Below are 16,200 nucleotides of genomic sequence, written 5' to 3'. Positions count from 1 at the left end.
CTTTGTAGTTTCTCGAATGGATCCACTCAAGTACTTATTTGAGAAATCTACACTTAATGGACGCATATCAAGGTAGATAGTCAACCTAGCCTAATTTGATGTAAGGTTCATGCCTTAAAAGGCTATTAAAGGATCCGTGGTCTCGGACTTCTTAGTAGATTTTCCAATAGAAGATTCGATGCCAATACATGAAAACGAATTTCTAGATGAAGACTTGATGGTCACAGAAGATGATACTTGGACTTTATACTTCGACGGAGCCTTAAACCAAAAGGGATGTGGCGTTGGAGTACTATTAGTATCACCTAAAAAACAGCATGTTCCAATCTCCATAAAGTTAGATTTCGACGTTACCAACAACGCTGCTGAATACGAAGCATGCGTGGTAGGCCTCGAAATAGCTTTGGCATTGGGAGTAAAGAAACTTTGAATATTCGGAGATTTTTCTTTGATCATCAACCAAATTTCTAAAAGATGGAAACACTAGTAGAAAAAGGCTCATTTGCGTCGCTCATTTATAGTGTATTTGCGTCGCTTCTATGAGCGACGCAACTGCTCGCGACGCAAATGACTTTTAAGTCATTTGCGTCGCTCCTAGACGCGACGCAAATAAGAGTCATTTGCGTCGCTCCTTTATAAACGAGCGACGCAAATGACTTTTTTGATAAACTTATTTTTTGTCATTTGCGTCGCTCCTTTATAAATAAGCGACGCAAATGACTCTTCTGAAAAACTTATTTTTTGTTATTTGCGTCACTCTTTTATAAAGGAGCGACGCAAATAACTCTTCAGATAAACTTATTTTTGGTTATTTGCGTCACTCCTTTATAAAAGAGCGACGCAAATGACTTTTCTGATAAACTTATTTTTAGTCATTTGCGTCGCCCCTTTATAAACAAGCGACGCAAATGACTCTTCAGATAAACTTTTTTTGTTATTTGCGTCGCTCCTTTATAAACAAGCGACGCAAATGACTCTTCCAATAAACTTATTTTTTGTTATTTGCCTAGTGTAAATAATTTGAACTTAAATTTTTTCTTACTTGAGAGATACATATTGTAGTATTTATATATGAGCGCATTAGTGCATAGGTATGTTAATAATGTAATCACAAATGCTAGATTCAGTTTAAATGATTTGAAAAACAAAAGTAACATTCATTAATATGAACAGAATCAGAATGCAATTGACAGTAATTGACATCTTTATTCAAACATAAAATCACACCCATTAAATACTTTTCTGTTTAAAACATTGATTTTAGAAGATTTCTAGTGTATTACTAGAGACTACTAGGACTGATACTTCATATAGTATTAAGCAGCTTCTTAACACCTTAGAGGTGTCCACCCTCAAACTTGAAACCCTGAGGCATCAAACCCGGATTGGTTATACCTCCTTTCGAATCCTCCATCATTGGTGCTTGATGATACTGATTCATCACGGCGAAATTAAAAACCCCCATCCTCTGAGACAGATTAGAAAAATGGGAAACATCTCGACTACCTTCCAAATCAAATTCATTCATCATATGAACCTCATTCATGAACCTGAACTTGTAGCTCTGAGAAACATCCACATTCGCAACCTTATCCTCCCCTGCTATGAGATGGCTGCTATTGCTCATCATCCCTAGCACAGGATTCTCAAAATCGCGAATATTATTGTCCCAATAATCCATATTCCCAATGGTACTAGACCCCGAAGAATTGCAACCTACATCATTGCTCAAAATTAGTATAACCTGCACAACATAATATTGCAGGCATCACTATAATGACACTATGCAAGATAAAGTCACCACTGTCAAACCTATTAACCTTACAGCCTTACCAAAATTAATCTATCATAATTCCAACTACAATCTCCAGAATGTAATATAACCGAGAACGAATTACCCAAATTAACCAATAAATAACAACATAGAAAGGAATTAGATTCAGCTAAACATAACATCAAACACATGGTATGCAACTCACAAATTATGTATAAAAAAACAATCATAAAAAGAAAAAAGAAACAACCTTTTCTCCCAACGATTAGCACTGAACAAAAGATGAATAGTATGATCATCCAAATTAGATTGATTGGAAAGATAAGCAGAGATCATCTGCCCAACAGCAGTATTTCGATCCGGAAACCGCCATAACTCAGCAGAACACCCAATACTTTGCAAGTGAGAGAGAAGCTGAATACACTGAGAGCTCTTTCCACTTCGATCTAACCCTTCTAATACAACCAAAGCACCTCTTGATTATAGACTGACCTGTGAAAGAGGGTTCATATTTAAGCCAGGGTGATTACAACCCTAACAGTCATGCAAATCGGACTTGGAAATGAGTATGTGAGGTTGCTCTCTCTCTCTCTCGGGGGAAAGAGAGTTGTTGAGCTAAAAGAAAGAATGAAAAATAGTTACTCTAGCAATGCTTCACAAGATCAAAATCATGAATGATATTATAAACAATGGTCATGAATGATATTTGGGCTATGAAACTCATGTTTAGAGCAAGGATAGGTTTGAAGCTGATAAAAATTAACCTATACACAATTCTATTTGATGGTTGTCAACTAGACCAAAACCTAATGCAGAGGAAAATCTTAGCAAAATTGAAGTTTTACTGGCCAATACTTCATCTTTAAAGGCACAGGCAACTAATGTCAGCACACTAGCAATAAGAAAATAGAAGCCAGACGCAATATTTCCACTCATAAATTCTTATGAAATAAAAGTGTTAAACACAAATCTGTGTACTACATAGACGGTTCTTGTATAATGCAAAGTACTTGTTTCGGTATAAGGATAAAAAGAAAAGGTATTAGGCATGAATTTTGAAAGAAAAATCATGCATAACAACTAACTTAATCAAATTCATCATTTCTTGTACTGATACATAATCCTAATCCCAAATTGAAGCATGCAGAAAAAACATCAAAAATCTTTTTTCCATCCAAAACAATGACATTTATAGATTAAGTTCCGGAATTACAAAATCAGGAGGAGAACTATAATAATTACATAAAAAGCACTCCCTACTCCAAACACAAAACAAAAACAAAACCCTCAACCTCGTCCATACAACATGACATACACAAGGTCGCACAACAAGAGGTATTGTATCGACTACGAAGACAAGCTGCTTTCATACTTTCACAATCTACATTCTACATAGCAAAAAAGATTGGCACAAACAATAACAGTATGACAACTACATGAAAACATTCACATTCGCAACCTAAACCGCCCCCATAAGGTGATCAGTCTAGGGAAAAACACACTCAAACAACACAAATTCCAGCTAAAATCCTCAACTCAGCAAAGAAAACACAAATTCCAGCTGAAATCATCAACTTAACCAATAAAAACACAAATTTTTATCTAATTGAGCTTTATCTAACAACTACCTCTTTCGCGGCAGTAGCATAGCCGTGAGATCCGAAAGCTGGAGCAGATGGTCCAGAATTCCTGTGAATTTGACGCCCTAGCACCTGAATAACATCACAACAACATCAATTTCCATCAATTCAAAAATCACACAAACATTTTAAAAAATTACAATCAATTCAAGAAATTGTTCTAAAATTTTACCGAAACACCACCACGAACAGCTTTTCGCCGCGCAATCCCTAACATATTTCTACAACCAAAAAAAAATTCAACGCAATTAATTTTCAAATATTTTCTAATACCTGATTTTGAAAATTCAAAAATCAAAAATTCATACAACAAAAATTCGGATCTAAATTTTTGACTGAAATTCGAACAAAAATTATTTATGACTGAAATGGGACGAATTTCTTAGGGTATATTGCGTCGCTGCCAAAAACCCTAGAAATCCCCCAATCGAACTTGAAGACCGAAATTGAATTTTTTGGGGCTTTTAGGGTTTGAATTTGTATGCTTTTGAGTTGATTTTTTGCTCGAAATGGGGGATTTTTGGTCGGAAACAATCAATTTTTCTGGGTTTAAGGCTTCGAATTTCTTATTGTTTTTGGTCTAAATTTTTGCTCGAAATTGCTCGAATTTGCAGCCGATTATGGGTCTTCGACTTCACTGCGATTTCAGATGTTAAATTTGCTGGGGAAACGCAAGTTTTTGGCCGAATTTGTTGGATTTCAGAGAGAAATTTGTGGGTGTTTTGCTGTAGAAATTCGCTGGAATTTAAGAACTCTTGTTTTTTTTTTCTTTTTGGATAGTGAATGTAGGTACCTGATGAAAAACTAAGGTAAAAAACGCACAAAAACCTAAAGCCAAAAGAGTTATTTGCGTCACTTTATTATAAAAAAGCGACGCAAATAACCTTGTTTATAATGTTGTACAATGTACATATGCGTCGCTCATTAGTAAAAGAGTGACGCAATTTACTTAATCACTTATTTGCGTCGCTTGCTAACTAATGAGTGACGCAAATAAGTTTATTAATTGCGTCGCTTTAATAAATAGGAGCGACGCAAATGATAGAAAGCTGAAATGCACTTGAGTTTTGCGTCGCTTCTTAAATAATATGCGACGCAAATAATTTAAAAGGAAGGTAAAATAATACATTTGCTTCGCTCCTTAGAATGAGTGACGCAAATATGGCGACGCAAATGTACATTTTTCTACTAGTGAAAGTAAGGAGTGAAAGTTTAGCCTCTTACCAAACTTATCTGGAAACTCTCACCAACCAGTTGGAAAAGGTAGAATACATGTATCTACCTAGAGAGGAAAATCAATTTGCCGATGCCTTGGCAAGACTAGCCTCAATGGTTAGGATTCCTACGGAAATTGACCAAATGCCTCTAACTATAGAGAAAAGGCATAAACCGGCTTACATTCAAGCCATAGAAGATGATGAAGTGGTCCAAGAAGAAGAAGAAGAAGAACCATGGTATACAGATATACTCAACTGCGTCACCAAAGGAGAATATCCTCCTCATGCTGACAAAAGAGTAAAACAAGCATTAAGACTCTTGGCTTCCCAATTTGTACTGATAGACAATGAGTTACACAAAAGGGTACGTAAGGGTCGAGCTCTCTTATGTGTAGGGAAAAAGGAAGCCCAAAAAGCTATGAGGATATTCCACGAAGGTGTCTGTGGAACTCCTGTTAGTGGCAAAATGCTAGTCCAAAAGATAATGCGAGAAGGGTATTATTAGACTACCATGAATAGGGACTGTCATCAATACGTAAAAAGATGCCGTAAATGCCAAATATATGCTAACTTGCAACATGTTCCTCCATATCTACTCTACACCTACACTTCACCATGGCCATTTTCAACATGGGAATATAGATATCATCGAAAAAATTACCCCTCTTGGGACAGGAGGTCACGAATACATTTTTGTAGCAAATGATTACTTCATGAATTGGGTTGAAGAACAATCATACACTAAAATCACTGCAAAACATGTGGCACTCTTTATCGAAAGGAACATTATTTGTCGATATTGAGTCCCACATGAGATGATGAGGGACAATGGAACTCACTTTCAAGAAGAATGTGAAGAATTGCTACAAAAGTATGGTATTCAACACCATCACTCTTTTCTATATATACCTCAAGCAAATGGTGCAGTTGAGGCGGCTAACAAAAATTTAAAGACTATTATCGAGAAAATGACAGAAAATTACAAGGATCGGCCTGACAAATTCCATTTCGCACTTTGGGGTTATCGCACGTCAATTCGTACATCAACAGGAAATACGTCATTCTCCTTGGTTTATGGAATGGATGTCATACAACCTTTAGAGCTAGAGATACCTTCTCTACGCATTAAATTAGAAAGTAAACTCGATGAAGTCGAATGGACTAGGGCAAGATATGAAGAGCTAATTCTACTCGATGAAAAGCGACTGGAAGCTCTACATCATACTCAATGCTATTAAACCCGTATGGCTAGACACTTTAATAAGAAGGTCAAGACAAGAAACATCAAAGTAGGAGACTTGGTGTTAAAAACGTTAAGTAAAAATGTTTTGGATCCAAGAGGTAAATTTAGGCCTAATTGGTCCGGACCATGTATCGTCAAAACCATTCTATCAGGAGGTGCAGCAAAACTAACCGATATTGATGGTAATGAGTTCTCAAACATGACGAACCTTAACCAACTTAAAAAGTACTATCCATAATTACTTAAGTAGGACACTCAAGAGAGCTACGTTTGGCCTGATTCCTTAGGAAAGGATATGTAGGCAACCCTTTACAAGGTGCGGCCACTTTAATTCTCGCAAATCTCGCATCAATAAAAAATTGAACCCAACATCAGCGCAACAGTAAAAGTCTGTCGCCAAACGACATACTGCAGCGCAAGGCGACAGACTTAAAATCGCGGCGCTGATTTTCTGTGTATTTCGGAAAATTTTCGACTTCCGTACTCGAGAAATTTTCAAGAAAATAATTTAAGTTTTTTTCATTGCTTTAATAAATTAAATACAAAAGTTGATTTAATTAAAAAGCTGAAATTGCATTAATAAAGTGAAGTAAAATTACATTATTGATGGAATTTAAATAAAAACTTAATAAAATGAATTGACTTAAAAATTAAACTAGTCCAATAAATTGGAAGTTAAGCAATGCTTCAATCTTTCTTCTCTTTCTTTGCTCTTTTCCAATTCTTGTCTGCGCCTTCTTCATCATCCATGACTTTAGCGAGTAGGCATCCATTAGAGGACCTACATTCAATTTTAGAGTAAATGGTTTCTCCCTTAGCTAGGACTCCATGTTTTTTTTTTCTACCCAAACCTTCTTTTCTGAAGTGTCAGCTTTTCATTTTTCTTTGCCCTTAGTATTATCTTTCTTCTTAGGCATCATAGATGTTTTGAATTCAACTTTTTCACCCAACCGTTCCTTAACAAGAATAACCTTGTCACCTAAACGCTTCTTCACATTGGTTCTACTCTGATATTTCTTTTCGTCCTTTTTAGGCTTATTAAGAAGCCAATTCTTCACATTATTGCGCAAGGACAGAGGAGCCTTTTGGCTAATCACTTCCCATAAAGTTCTAGCACTCCAATATGTGTCAAACTTCTCTACTTCTTGTGAAACAGGAAATTCATAGGGGCGACAGAGATCCCAAGAAGGAATTGTTTGAAGAAGACCGTACTGCCTTCTTACCCTGCAGGGATAAAAAAAAGTCATCTTGGTTAAGCTTGGAAGACGGCAGAAGGGTTGCTTGTTGACACCAACCATCTTCTCAATTTTCCACCATGGGACGACCCACTTGATAGCAAAGTTATAAGAGGCAAATATTTTACTCCACTCATGGCGACCTATTTTAGAGAAACGCTTCTTTCACCTTACAAAGCAGTTTGGAGTGTATTTTTCAATATTGTCAGGAGGACTAATTAATTCTAGTCTCTCCATTAGCCACATCTGCAAAAATTTAATGCAAATAATTATTATTACTATACAAAAATATGTTTTTGATTTCTGTAATTAAAAATATTATTTTTCTACCTGTAATAAAATTGGAGAGCCCCAAAAAGGTGTTTTTGGATTTTTCTTTAATTCATCTAGACTAAGCATAGTATCTCTAACAATTAATGACATTGGATTCCTTCCAGATTCAATATGTTCCATGACGGATATTGTAATTGCTTGACCTTCATTATTTCTCCCACTAGTGAGAAGATATTGGTTAAGCATGCAAAAGAGGAAAGCCCTTCTTCTGTAAACATGAAAAGACTCAGAATATGGTCTATCAAAATAGTGGCGTGCAAATTCTTTTAGATTAACTACGCTACCATCTACAATATTTGTTACATCTATGTCTTTTAAATTAAAGAAGCGTTAAAATCTTTATGAATAACACTCATTCACTCTAGGAATTACCGCAAGATGTAACGAAGGGAAGCCTAAGATGGAAATAAATTCTTCTAGCAAAGGGCTAATTTCTTCACAGCCTAGTCTAAAGCAATGTGTGTATGTATCCCAATATTCTAAGGCGGTATGAACAAAATCCATGTCAAGATCTACCCCCTTTATACCATAAATACCTCCCATGTGAAAAAAGTCAAGTTCTTTTCTCTCTTTATCAGTTAAAGACCGACACCACTCACGAGTAAAATTGCTAAAACTCTTATTGACTATAGACATGATTACTTTTTGAGAAGCTAAGATTAAAATTAATGATTAATCTGTTCAAATTATAAAGAAATTCGGCAGATTAGGGGGCTATTTATGCACAAAACTGATGCAGTTCGACTCCCGAAAGGATTCGGAGGCAACGCACTATAGCGTTGTAGACACCCATTTGTGTCTCCCCAAAACCAAACCCCGTGATGAATACCTTTCACGTCGAACCAACATTCGAATGAAGTGAAAGTGTGGAAAGTCTAGTGTTGCGGTTAGTTTTTAAATTCTCTTTTCTCTGTTTTCGAAAACCTATTTTATGAAAATAGCCAATATAGTTTTTTTTTGGTCCATGACAAGGGTCCAATAGTAGTGTAGTTGGATTGGGTTCGAAAAGAGCTTTCCAACGATATATTATAAGCCCAATTCCGATGAATAATGAGGAAGTTATGTCTAAATTACTAAACAGGGCCCGGTTTGATCTTTATATGCGGCCCAATGATCTATAGGAGGGCCTATTATGAATTATCATTCCTAATGCAATTAGGATTGATTATAGTCTTCTAGAATCTTTTAAAAGCTTATTTTGAATCCTAATGTGATTTGCTCTGATAATTGAGTTTTATGAGTTTTATTTAGAATAAAAGAAGTGTTTTAAGTGAAATGACGGTTTTACCCCTTGTACAGACTTTTACGCTTAATTTTATCGAAAAATAGAAAACGTGTGGGAAAACCCCCTGCAGCGCCGCACACCAGGCTGTCGCTTGGCGACAAGCCTATTGCGCGGTGCCAACGTTGTGTTTTATTCTTCTTAAAACTCCGATTCTTTTTTATCATATTCCGGAGTATTTTCATTATAAATAGAGTCCTCAAGCCTCCGTTTTTGAATAACCAACATTCATCAAGAATTTCTTGTTACTCTCTCTCTCTCTTTCTAAACCAACTTTTCACAAACAAAATTCCGCATTCACAAGATCTAGACACACCTAGCATAATTTGAAGTTGCCTTTGCCCTAGACGTGAAAGGTTTGATTTCTGAGGGTTTGGTCCCAAAAATAGTCTAAAATTTCTTAATATCTATTTCAATTATTTAATTTACTTGCTTGATTTTATTATTTTCCTTGAAGTTACTAACGTGTGTATTTTGTTATTAGAAAGAGGTAAGAGGCATCCAAGTAAGTGCTTTAATTTTTTAATTGATATTTTGATATAGAATTCATGCTTAGATTGTTATTTTGATTCCTAGTATCATGTTAGGATGTTTTATTGCTTCCTAGTATCATGTTTAGGGTGACTTGCTTATATCAATTATGATTTCTATGATGCCTTTTATTTTCTTTCCTAATAGCATGTTAGTATCATGTTAGGGCTAAAGCTTTGATTTTTATTGTTTAGTGACATGCTAGGGTTTGTTAATAATCTTGTTAGTATCATGCCTAGGATCTTGCTATTATTATGCTTTAACATGATTTTTTTTATTATGATTATTATCATGATTATTATTGTGATTATTATCATGTTACATGATTTATATTATTGTTATTGCTTGATCACACCTTTTTTTGCATGTTTAAAGGGAATTTGTACTAGTAATCACGCTTAATAAGATAATTAATAATCTTGTTTAAGGTTAATTTGATTATAATTCAAGTGATCGCCAATAATAGTTTTATTTGTGCATTAATATCCAACCAACATAGATTAAAAAATGTTTAGGGTTAACCTATTGATTGCATGTTAGTCAGAAAGCACACATGAATACAAGAAGAATAAAGTAGAGGCCAATTATTAGGGCAGGTTCTTTCTCTTTAAGATTGGATTTGTACCTTCATCCCCGAACTTCCAGTTTTGGTTCCAGACCTTTTGGAGTTAACGATCTCTTGGATCGTTAAGGGGTGTAACCTTCACCTTGTGAACGGTTTACAAGTTCCTAAAACTTGTTGGCGACTCTTTTGATCTATCTTCCTTCGCTTTGGAAGCCACCATACTTTACTGTATGATCACAGTGGGGTTAAAGTTTAGGGTAATGCTTGAAATATCCCCTACAAGCGCCAGATGACAAATTTGTCGCCTGGCGACTAAAGCAGCGCGTGACGACAACATGAAGCGCGTCGCGACGAATGACGCTTTAATGTTAGCTCAACGCGCTATGCAAACCGCATTTTTCTGACTATGATTCGAATTCGTACATTGACTTTACAATTTTGCCCTTTTTTCAATCACCCTATACTCGAAATTCAATATATTTTTTCATTTGGATTTTTTCGAGCTTAATTTAATTTAGGCTCATTTTTAGTCCGATTTTTTTTTCATTTTTTCTTTTTGGGGGTGAAAGTTGGATACCCTCCAATAATAATAAAAATGACGGAAATTTTTGCGCAAAAATTAACTACAAATTTTTTGCTCACACGCATATACACATAAATAAAATGCAAAGATAAAGTAGTCATAATAGATAATTGTTTGTATATACAAATATGTCTAATAAATGAGTCATTTAATACAATCGACAAAGTCCTACAAAAGTCAAAATAAAATAAAAACACAGGTACAACTACGGTGCTGGAGGGCGTAGATGATGAGGTATGCTCATTATATCGAAGAACATCGCAGACCAAAGAGTATGCTCCTCACCAGCTCCAGACTCGCCATGAGTCTGGAACCTCCACTCAGGGCCAGTCCACCCAGGCTCACCCCGGTGCTGAATCAACTAAGGCTGAGGCTACGGTGGCTGCTGCGACAATGAGCCAAACTCGTACATCCCACCTACCGGAGGAGCCAATGTCACGCCTCCCTGGCCCATCGTCCTAGTCTGTGCACCCTCAAAAGGAGAACCCGAACCCTCTAATGTCTCGGTGAGAGCAGCGTTCGATCAGCCACCTTGGCCACCAGAAGTAGTGCGGCGATGCCTCAAGCCAGACCTGAACGACTCCTAGCCTCGGGTCTTGTTCGAGTACGTGAAGGAATAGGCTATCCCTGCAAAATTAAATCAAGTCAGATGCAAAGAAAATAGGTGGATAAACAATATAAAATAAAGGAATAAAGATAACTCCTGAGCAATGTCGTCACGACGAAAGGAAGCTACGTTCCTCATCCTCGCCAGCTAACTCTGAAAGGCGTCTATGCACCTCGCCATCACTGTTACCCCCTCGTGTGAGAACTGTGACGACAAGAGCCTCGCAAGCCTTGTTAGAAATAAACATAGGCCAAGCTGGCCCAGTCATAGGTCCCGATCAGCTGAAGGTCGCGGAGAGCAGGGAGGTAGTAGAGAAGTACTCGGCTACCTTTGTCAGGAGAAAAAGTCCCTAACAGCAAGATAAGAACAAAAATGCGCACCCGCTGCTCATTGGTGGTTGCCTCATCCTCAAAAGCCATCGCCAGAGTAGACCGGCGGATACACCGAGTGCTAAGTCGTGACGGCTCAACCTTGGCACAGGCCTGAATGGTAATCGGACCCAAAAACTCCTCGACTATCGGAGAAAGGACAGAAATCGTACAGTCAAATGGTAGCGCAGTCGAGCGGAACTCCAGTCCCGAGATAAGACTGAAGTAAGCAGGGGTGAGTGTCATCTCGCCCCAGGGAAAGTGAAAGGTGTTGGTGGTGTCCCAAACAAACTCCACTAAAGCTCGAACCATGCGGTGGCTCGTGTAAAATTAGTACATGGCCTGAGTAGCCCGAAACAAAGCAGTAAGCCCACAACACTCCTAGAGCCGTCGCAATCCCTCATCATTGTGAAAATAATTGTCGTACAAATAGCCGATGGACTCGTTGCCAAAGGCATGGCTACCAGTCCTCCCGCTAACGATCTCGTGACGCACCCGCTTAGAAATGTGGTGCTCGGGAGAAAAACAGAGTCCACTCATCCTACTCAAGGAAGGGACCAAGAGAGGTGGATGGCTCCTTGCCCTCACCCATGGGCTCGTGTTCTTGTCGAGTGTCTCTAGACCGAGAACTTAAACCGCATTGTCTAGCCATACTATATTATGCAAAATAACCAAAATTAAGGCTCTATAGTATCTAAGCTTCGCCTAGCCGCATGATACTATGTTCGCAAAAAAAAAGTACATAGTACTAAAACAGAGCTCGATTTCAATTCAAGCGTATATGGAATTTTCAAGCAAATAAATAGTTTCTTGCAATACTGACAAATTATACAAGAATAGCTAGCAAAAACGCGAAGAACAAGCCGCATTGTTCTCACGACCTCAAGGGGTTCAACAATAGTGCAATGTTTATTTCTTCACCAAATTGAGTCAAACAAGTATCAAAATACTCCCAAGGCAATATATAAACATAATCAAGAAATTTCATGGCATAAAATTCAACAAACCAAGAAAATTAAGCAAAATAAGTTGCGAATTTTCAGAAAATTCGTGAATAAACATGAAAAAATTCAGCAAAATTCGAGTGAGTTTGATAAAACCTTTAGTAGATCAGCAAACTAGATGAACTAAGCTTCAATTTTCAAAAAGTTTGAGCGAATTTGGTTGAGAAATGAGCGAGAACGAGTGGATTCAAGTCTGAGGCGATTCGCGAACAAAAAATAGCAGTAGACGCAGAAATGAAGAAGAAAGGGGATTTATTCAAAAAAACCCGAGTGCGGCGCCTGACGACGAATTTGTCGCCTCGCGAAAAAGTTTATCGTTTGTCGACAGGAGAAATTCGCGGCGACAGCAAATTCCAGCAGGCGCTGGTGCGGCGACGGAGTGTGAGGCCCCGTAAAATGGTTATGTGGACCTCGTGCAGCAGTTTGGGTTCCTTGGTACGCCAGTTAGCCCCTCTAAGCAACTTGACATGATTTAGTAATCGGCTTGATTACAATCACATTAAGTGATCGACCTAATAAATGATCGTCTCACTTAGCTTAAAGCGCCTAAACATTAGCTTATTGCAAAGGCACCGACATAATGGTTAATAAACAGCAGAAACACTGATATAATGGTTCACAAGCAGCAAAAGCGCCGACGTACTGGCATAGTGGAAGCAAAGTTCAAGCGAGCTTTAAGGATCGACAAGCGTTGGTCCACTACTACAAAAATAGTCAAAGAGACCCTTAATAAAAACCCTTTATTTTACTAACGGGTTCTTTTGATGTAAGAGATCCAATATTATTGATAACGGGTCTCTTATGATTATTAGTACGAGATCAAAGACCTGTTGTGAAATTTAATGGGTCTCTTAAAAATATTAGGGCCCACAATGTCTATTAGAGAAATAATATAAAGAGCAAAGAGATCCGTTCTCAATCTTGGGTCTTATACGTATTACTAGTTTCACAAAAGATAGAGATGATTTGTCTTCCATATTGTTCTCCAAAATACTCATCTTTATATGTTATTCTCTCTCCTCAAAACCTTAACCTCAACCCCCTAAACAAAAATTCTCCTCCCCTCTTTTGATAGCTGCCGTTTTTCAATTTCTTCCTTCATCCTTTGAAGCTTTGCAAGTAAGAATGGTACTCTCTTTTATTTTCTTTATTCTTAATCAATGGTTCTAGGCTATTAATTTTCGTATTCTTATATAACCCACTATGTATCTTTAATTAACTAAATAAAAAATTAGCGAAAATTTTCGATCTTGTGCGGTATACTCTTGCTTGCATGTTTGGTTCTCCAACTTAGGTACTCATCAAATCTCTGACTTCATATACTCTTAATTTCTACCATATATGTTGTGTATTGTTGGCTTGTTGCATTCACATACTTGTAATTCTATAAAAAATAAAAAATTGCTATTTAATTTAGCTCGATTTAGGATCCAAATTTGCATTAACACTATGCTATTGTTTAGCCTTTATTTAGATCTACATGTGCTGAATATATTGATCTTGAAATTTTGATTGATTATTCTCAAACTTCTGGTTAATTTGTAAACATCTTAATTTGCTTTTTTTTAGGATTTGATTATTAGTTTCTAGGTGTCAATTGGAGCCCATGGATGATACATTCGAGATCCCGTCGCCAAGCAAATGACTAAGGTTGGAATAATTAAATATCAAAGCTTGAAGTTACCATGGAAGATGCTACTAGCTTGCTGTAGACACCCATTTGTGTCTCCCCAAAACCAAACCCAGTGATGAGTACCTTTCACGTCGAATCATAATCCAATGAAGTGAAAGTGTTGAAAGTTTAGTGTAGCGGATAGTTTTAATTTCTTTTCTCTTCTCTTTGTTTTTAAAAACCTATTTTAAGAAAACAGCCAATCCAGTTTGGCTGGTCAATGATATGGGTCCAATAGTATTGTAGTTGGATAGGGCTTGAAAAGAGCTTTTCAACGATATATTATAAGCGCAATTCCGATGAATATTGAGGAAGTTATGGCCAAATTAGTGAACTGGGCCCGGTTTGAGCCTTATATGTGGCCCAATGATCTAGATTCTTTTAGAAGGTTCTTTTCATTCCTAATTTAATTAGCATTGATAAATTGACTTTTGTTGACTTTTTAGAGTTTTTAATCAGAATAAAAGAACGTTTTTCAGGAAAACACGATTTTATCCTCTAGTACGACAATTCAATCTGATTTTAAGAAAACGCGTCAAAAACTTAGTCAACGCCAAACGCCAGCTGTAGCGCCTGACGCTACGCTTGGCGCCTGGCGCAAGCCTTAGCGCGTGGCGCTAACGTCAGCGTTTGGCGCTAACCTGGTTTTGCACGTCAGAATTCTGTTTTGGATTTTCTATCTTTTTGGCTGATTTTTTCTATAAATAGCTTCATAAAAACCCCGTTTTCATTCACTAACTCTCCTCAAGATTCTCTTGATTACTCTCTCTTTCTCTTTTCTAAACTAGCTTTCTCTCAAATACAAAATTCCGCATTCAGAAACACCTAGCCAAATTCGAAGTTGCCTTCGCCCTAGACGTAAAAGGTTTAATTTATGAGGGTTTGGTCCCAAATCTGTCTTTCAATTATTTAATTTAATTGTTTTGTTTATTATTTTCCTTTAAGTTACTAACGCGTGTATTTTGTTATTAGAAAGAGGTACGAGGCATCCAAGTAAGTACTTTAATGGTTTAATTGATATTATTATATAGAAATCATGCTTAGATTGTTATTTTGATTCCTAGTATCATGTCTAGGGTAACTTTAACATTAAGTATGATTAAAAGTATGATGTCTCCTATGTTCTTCCTAATATTTATGATTGTTAGTATCATGTTAGAGTTAAAGCTTTGATCTTTAATGTTTAGTGACATGCTAGGATTTGTAATTATTCTTGTTAGTATCATGCCTAGGATCTTGCTATTATTATTATGCTTTAACATGATTATTTTTTCATTATTATTATTTCTAATTATGATGATTATTATTATGTTGCTTGATTATATTTATTGTTGTTGCTTGATCACGCCTTTTATGCATGTTTAAAGGGAATTGGTACTTGTAATCACGCTTAATAAGATAATTAATAATCTTGTTTAGGGTTAGTTATGATTATAATTCAAGGGATCGCCAATAATATATTTATTTGTGCATTAAATTCAACCAACATAGATAAACAGGTTTAGAGTAATCCTATTGATTGTATGTTAGTCAGAAAGCGCACATGAATACGATCTGAATAAAGTAGAGGCCTATTATTAGGGCAGGTTCAATCTCTTTTAGGTTGGATTTGAACCTTCATCCCCAAACCCTATTTGGTTCAAGACCTTATGGAGTTGACGATCTCTTGGATCGTTAAGTGGTGTAACCTTCACCTCGTGAACTGTTTACAAGTTCCTAAAAAAAACTTGTTGGCGACTCTTTTTCTCTATCTTTTTTCCCTTTGGACGCCACCGTACTTTAGTGTATGATCACAGTGGGGTTCAAGCTAGGGGTTAATGCTTGAAATATTCCCTACAGTTTTTTGGCGACTCCACTAGGGAGGATTTCTATTTTAGTTCCTTAAATTTATTTCGTCAATGATTTAGAATGAGTGGATGAGACTCGAAACTTTCGAAGTATTTCATGTGCGTAATTTTGAATAACATTATTGTCATATGCATAAAAAAGATCTCATTGGAAAGACCATCCGTAACAAGTTAAAACATAGATTTTTACACGTAGGAAATTTGAGGAATATCTTTCACAACTAGGACCGAAATAACACTGCGCGAAACTGGAAAATTTTATCGAGCACAGAGAACTGCTGAGGCATATAGGAATTAGC

At 36.7% G+C, this 16,200-nt stretch overlaps 1 protein-coding gene across 1 annotated transcript in view; it reads right to left on the bottom strand.

Annotated features, from left to right (window-relative positions):
• LOC145574114 (uncharacterized) overlaps window positions 1-2,284 on the bottom strand; it is a 35,019-nt gene extending 32,735 nt beyond the window's left edge. The window contains exons 1-2 of the mRNA XM_081631853.1: window positions 2,267-2,284; window positions 1,396-1,744 (exon numbers count right to left, since the gene is read on the bottom strand). Coding sequence (XP_081487979.1) covers window positions 1,396-1,744; window positions 2,267-2,284 — 367 coding nt within the window. The remainder of the gene's footprint in view (window positions 1-1,395; window positions 1,745-2,266) is intronic.
• Window positions 2,285-16,200: the final 13,916 nt, after the last annotated feature.

The sequence above is a fragment of the Chenopodium album genome, chromosome 2 (assembly GCF_948465745.1).
Source record: "Chenopodium album chromosome 2, dcCheAlbu1.1, whole genome shotgun sequence".
In the NCBI taxonomy this organism is placed as follows: Eukaryota; Viridiplantae; Streptophyta; class Magnoliopsida; order Caryophyllales; family Amaranthaceae; genus Chenopodium; species Chenopodium album.
This window is presented reverse-complemented; position numbering and strand designations above follow the sequence as displayed.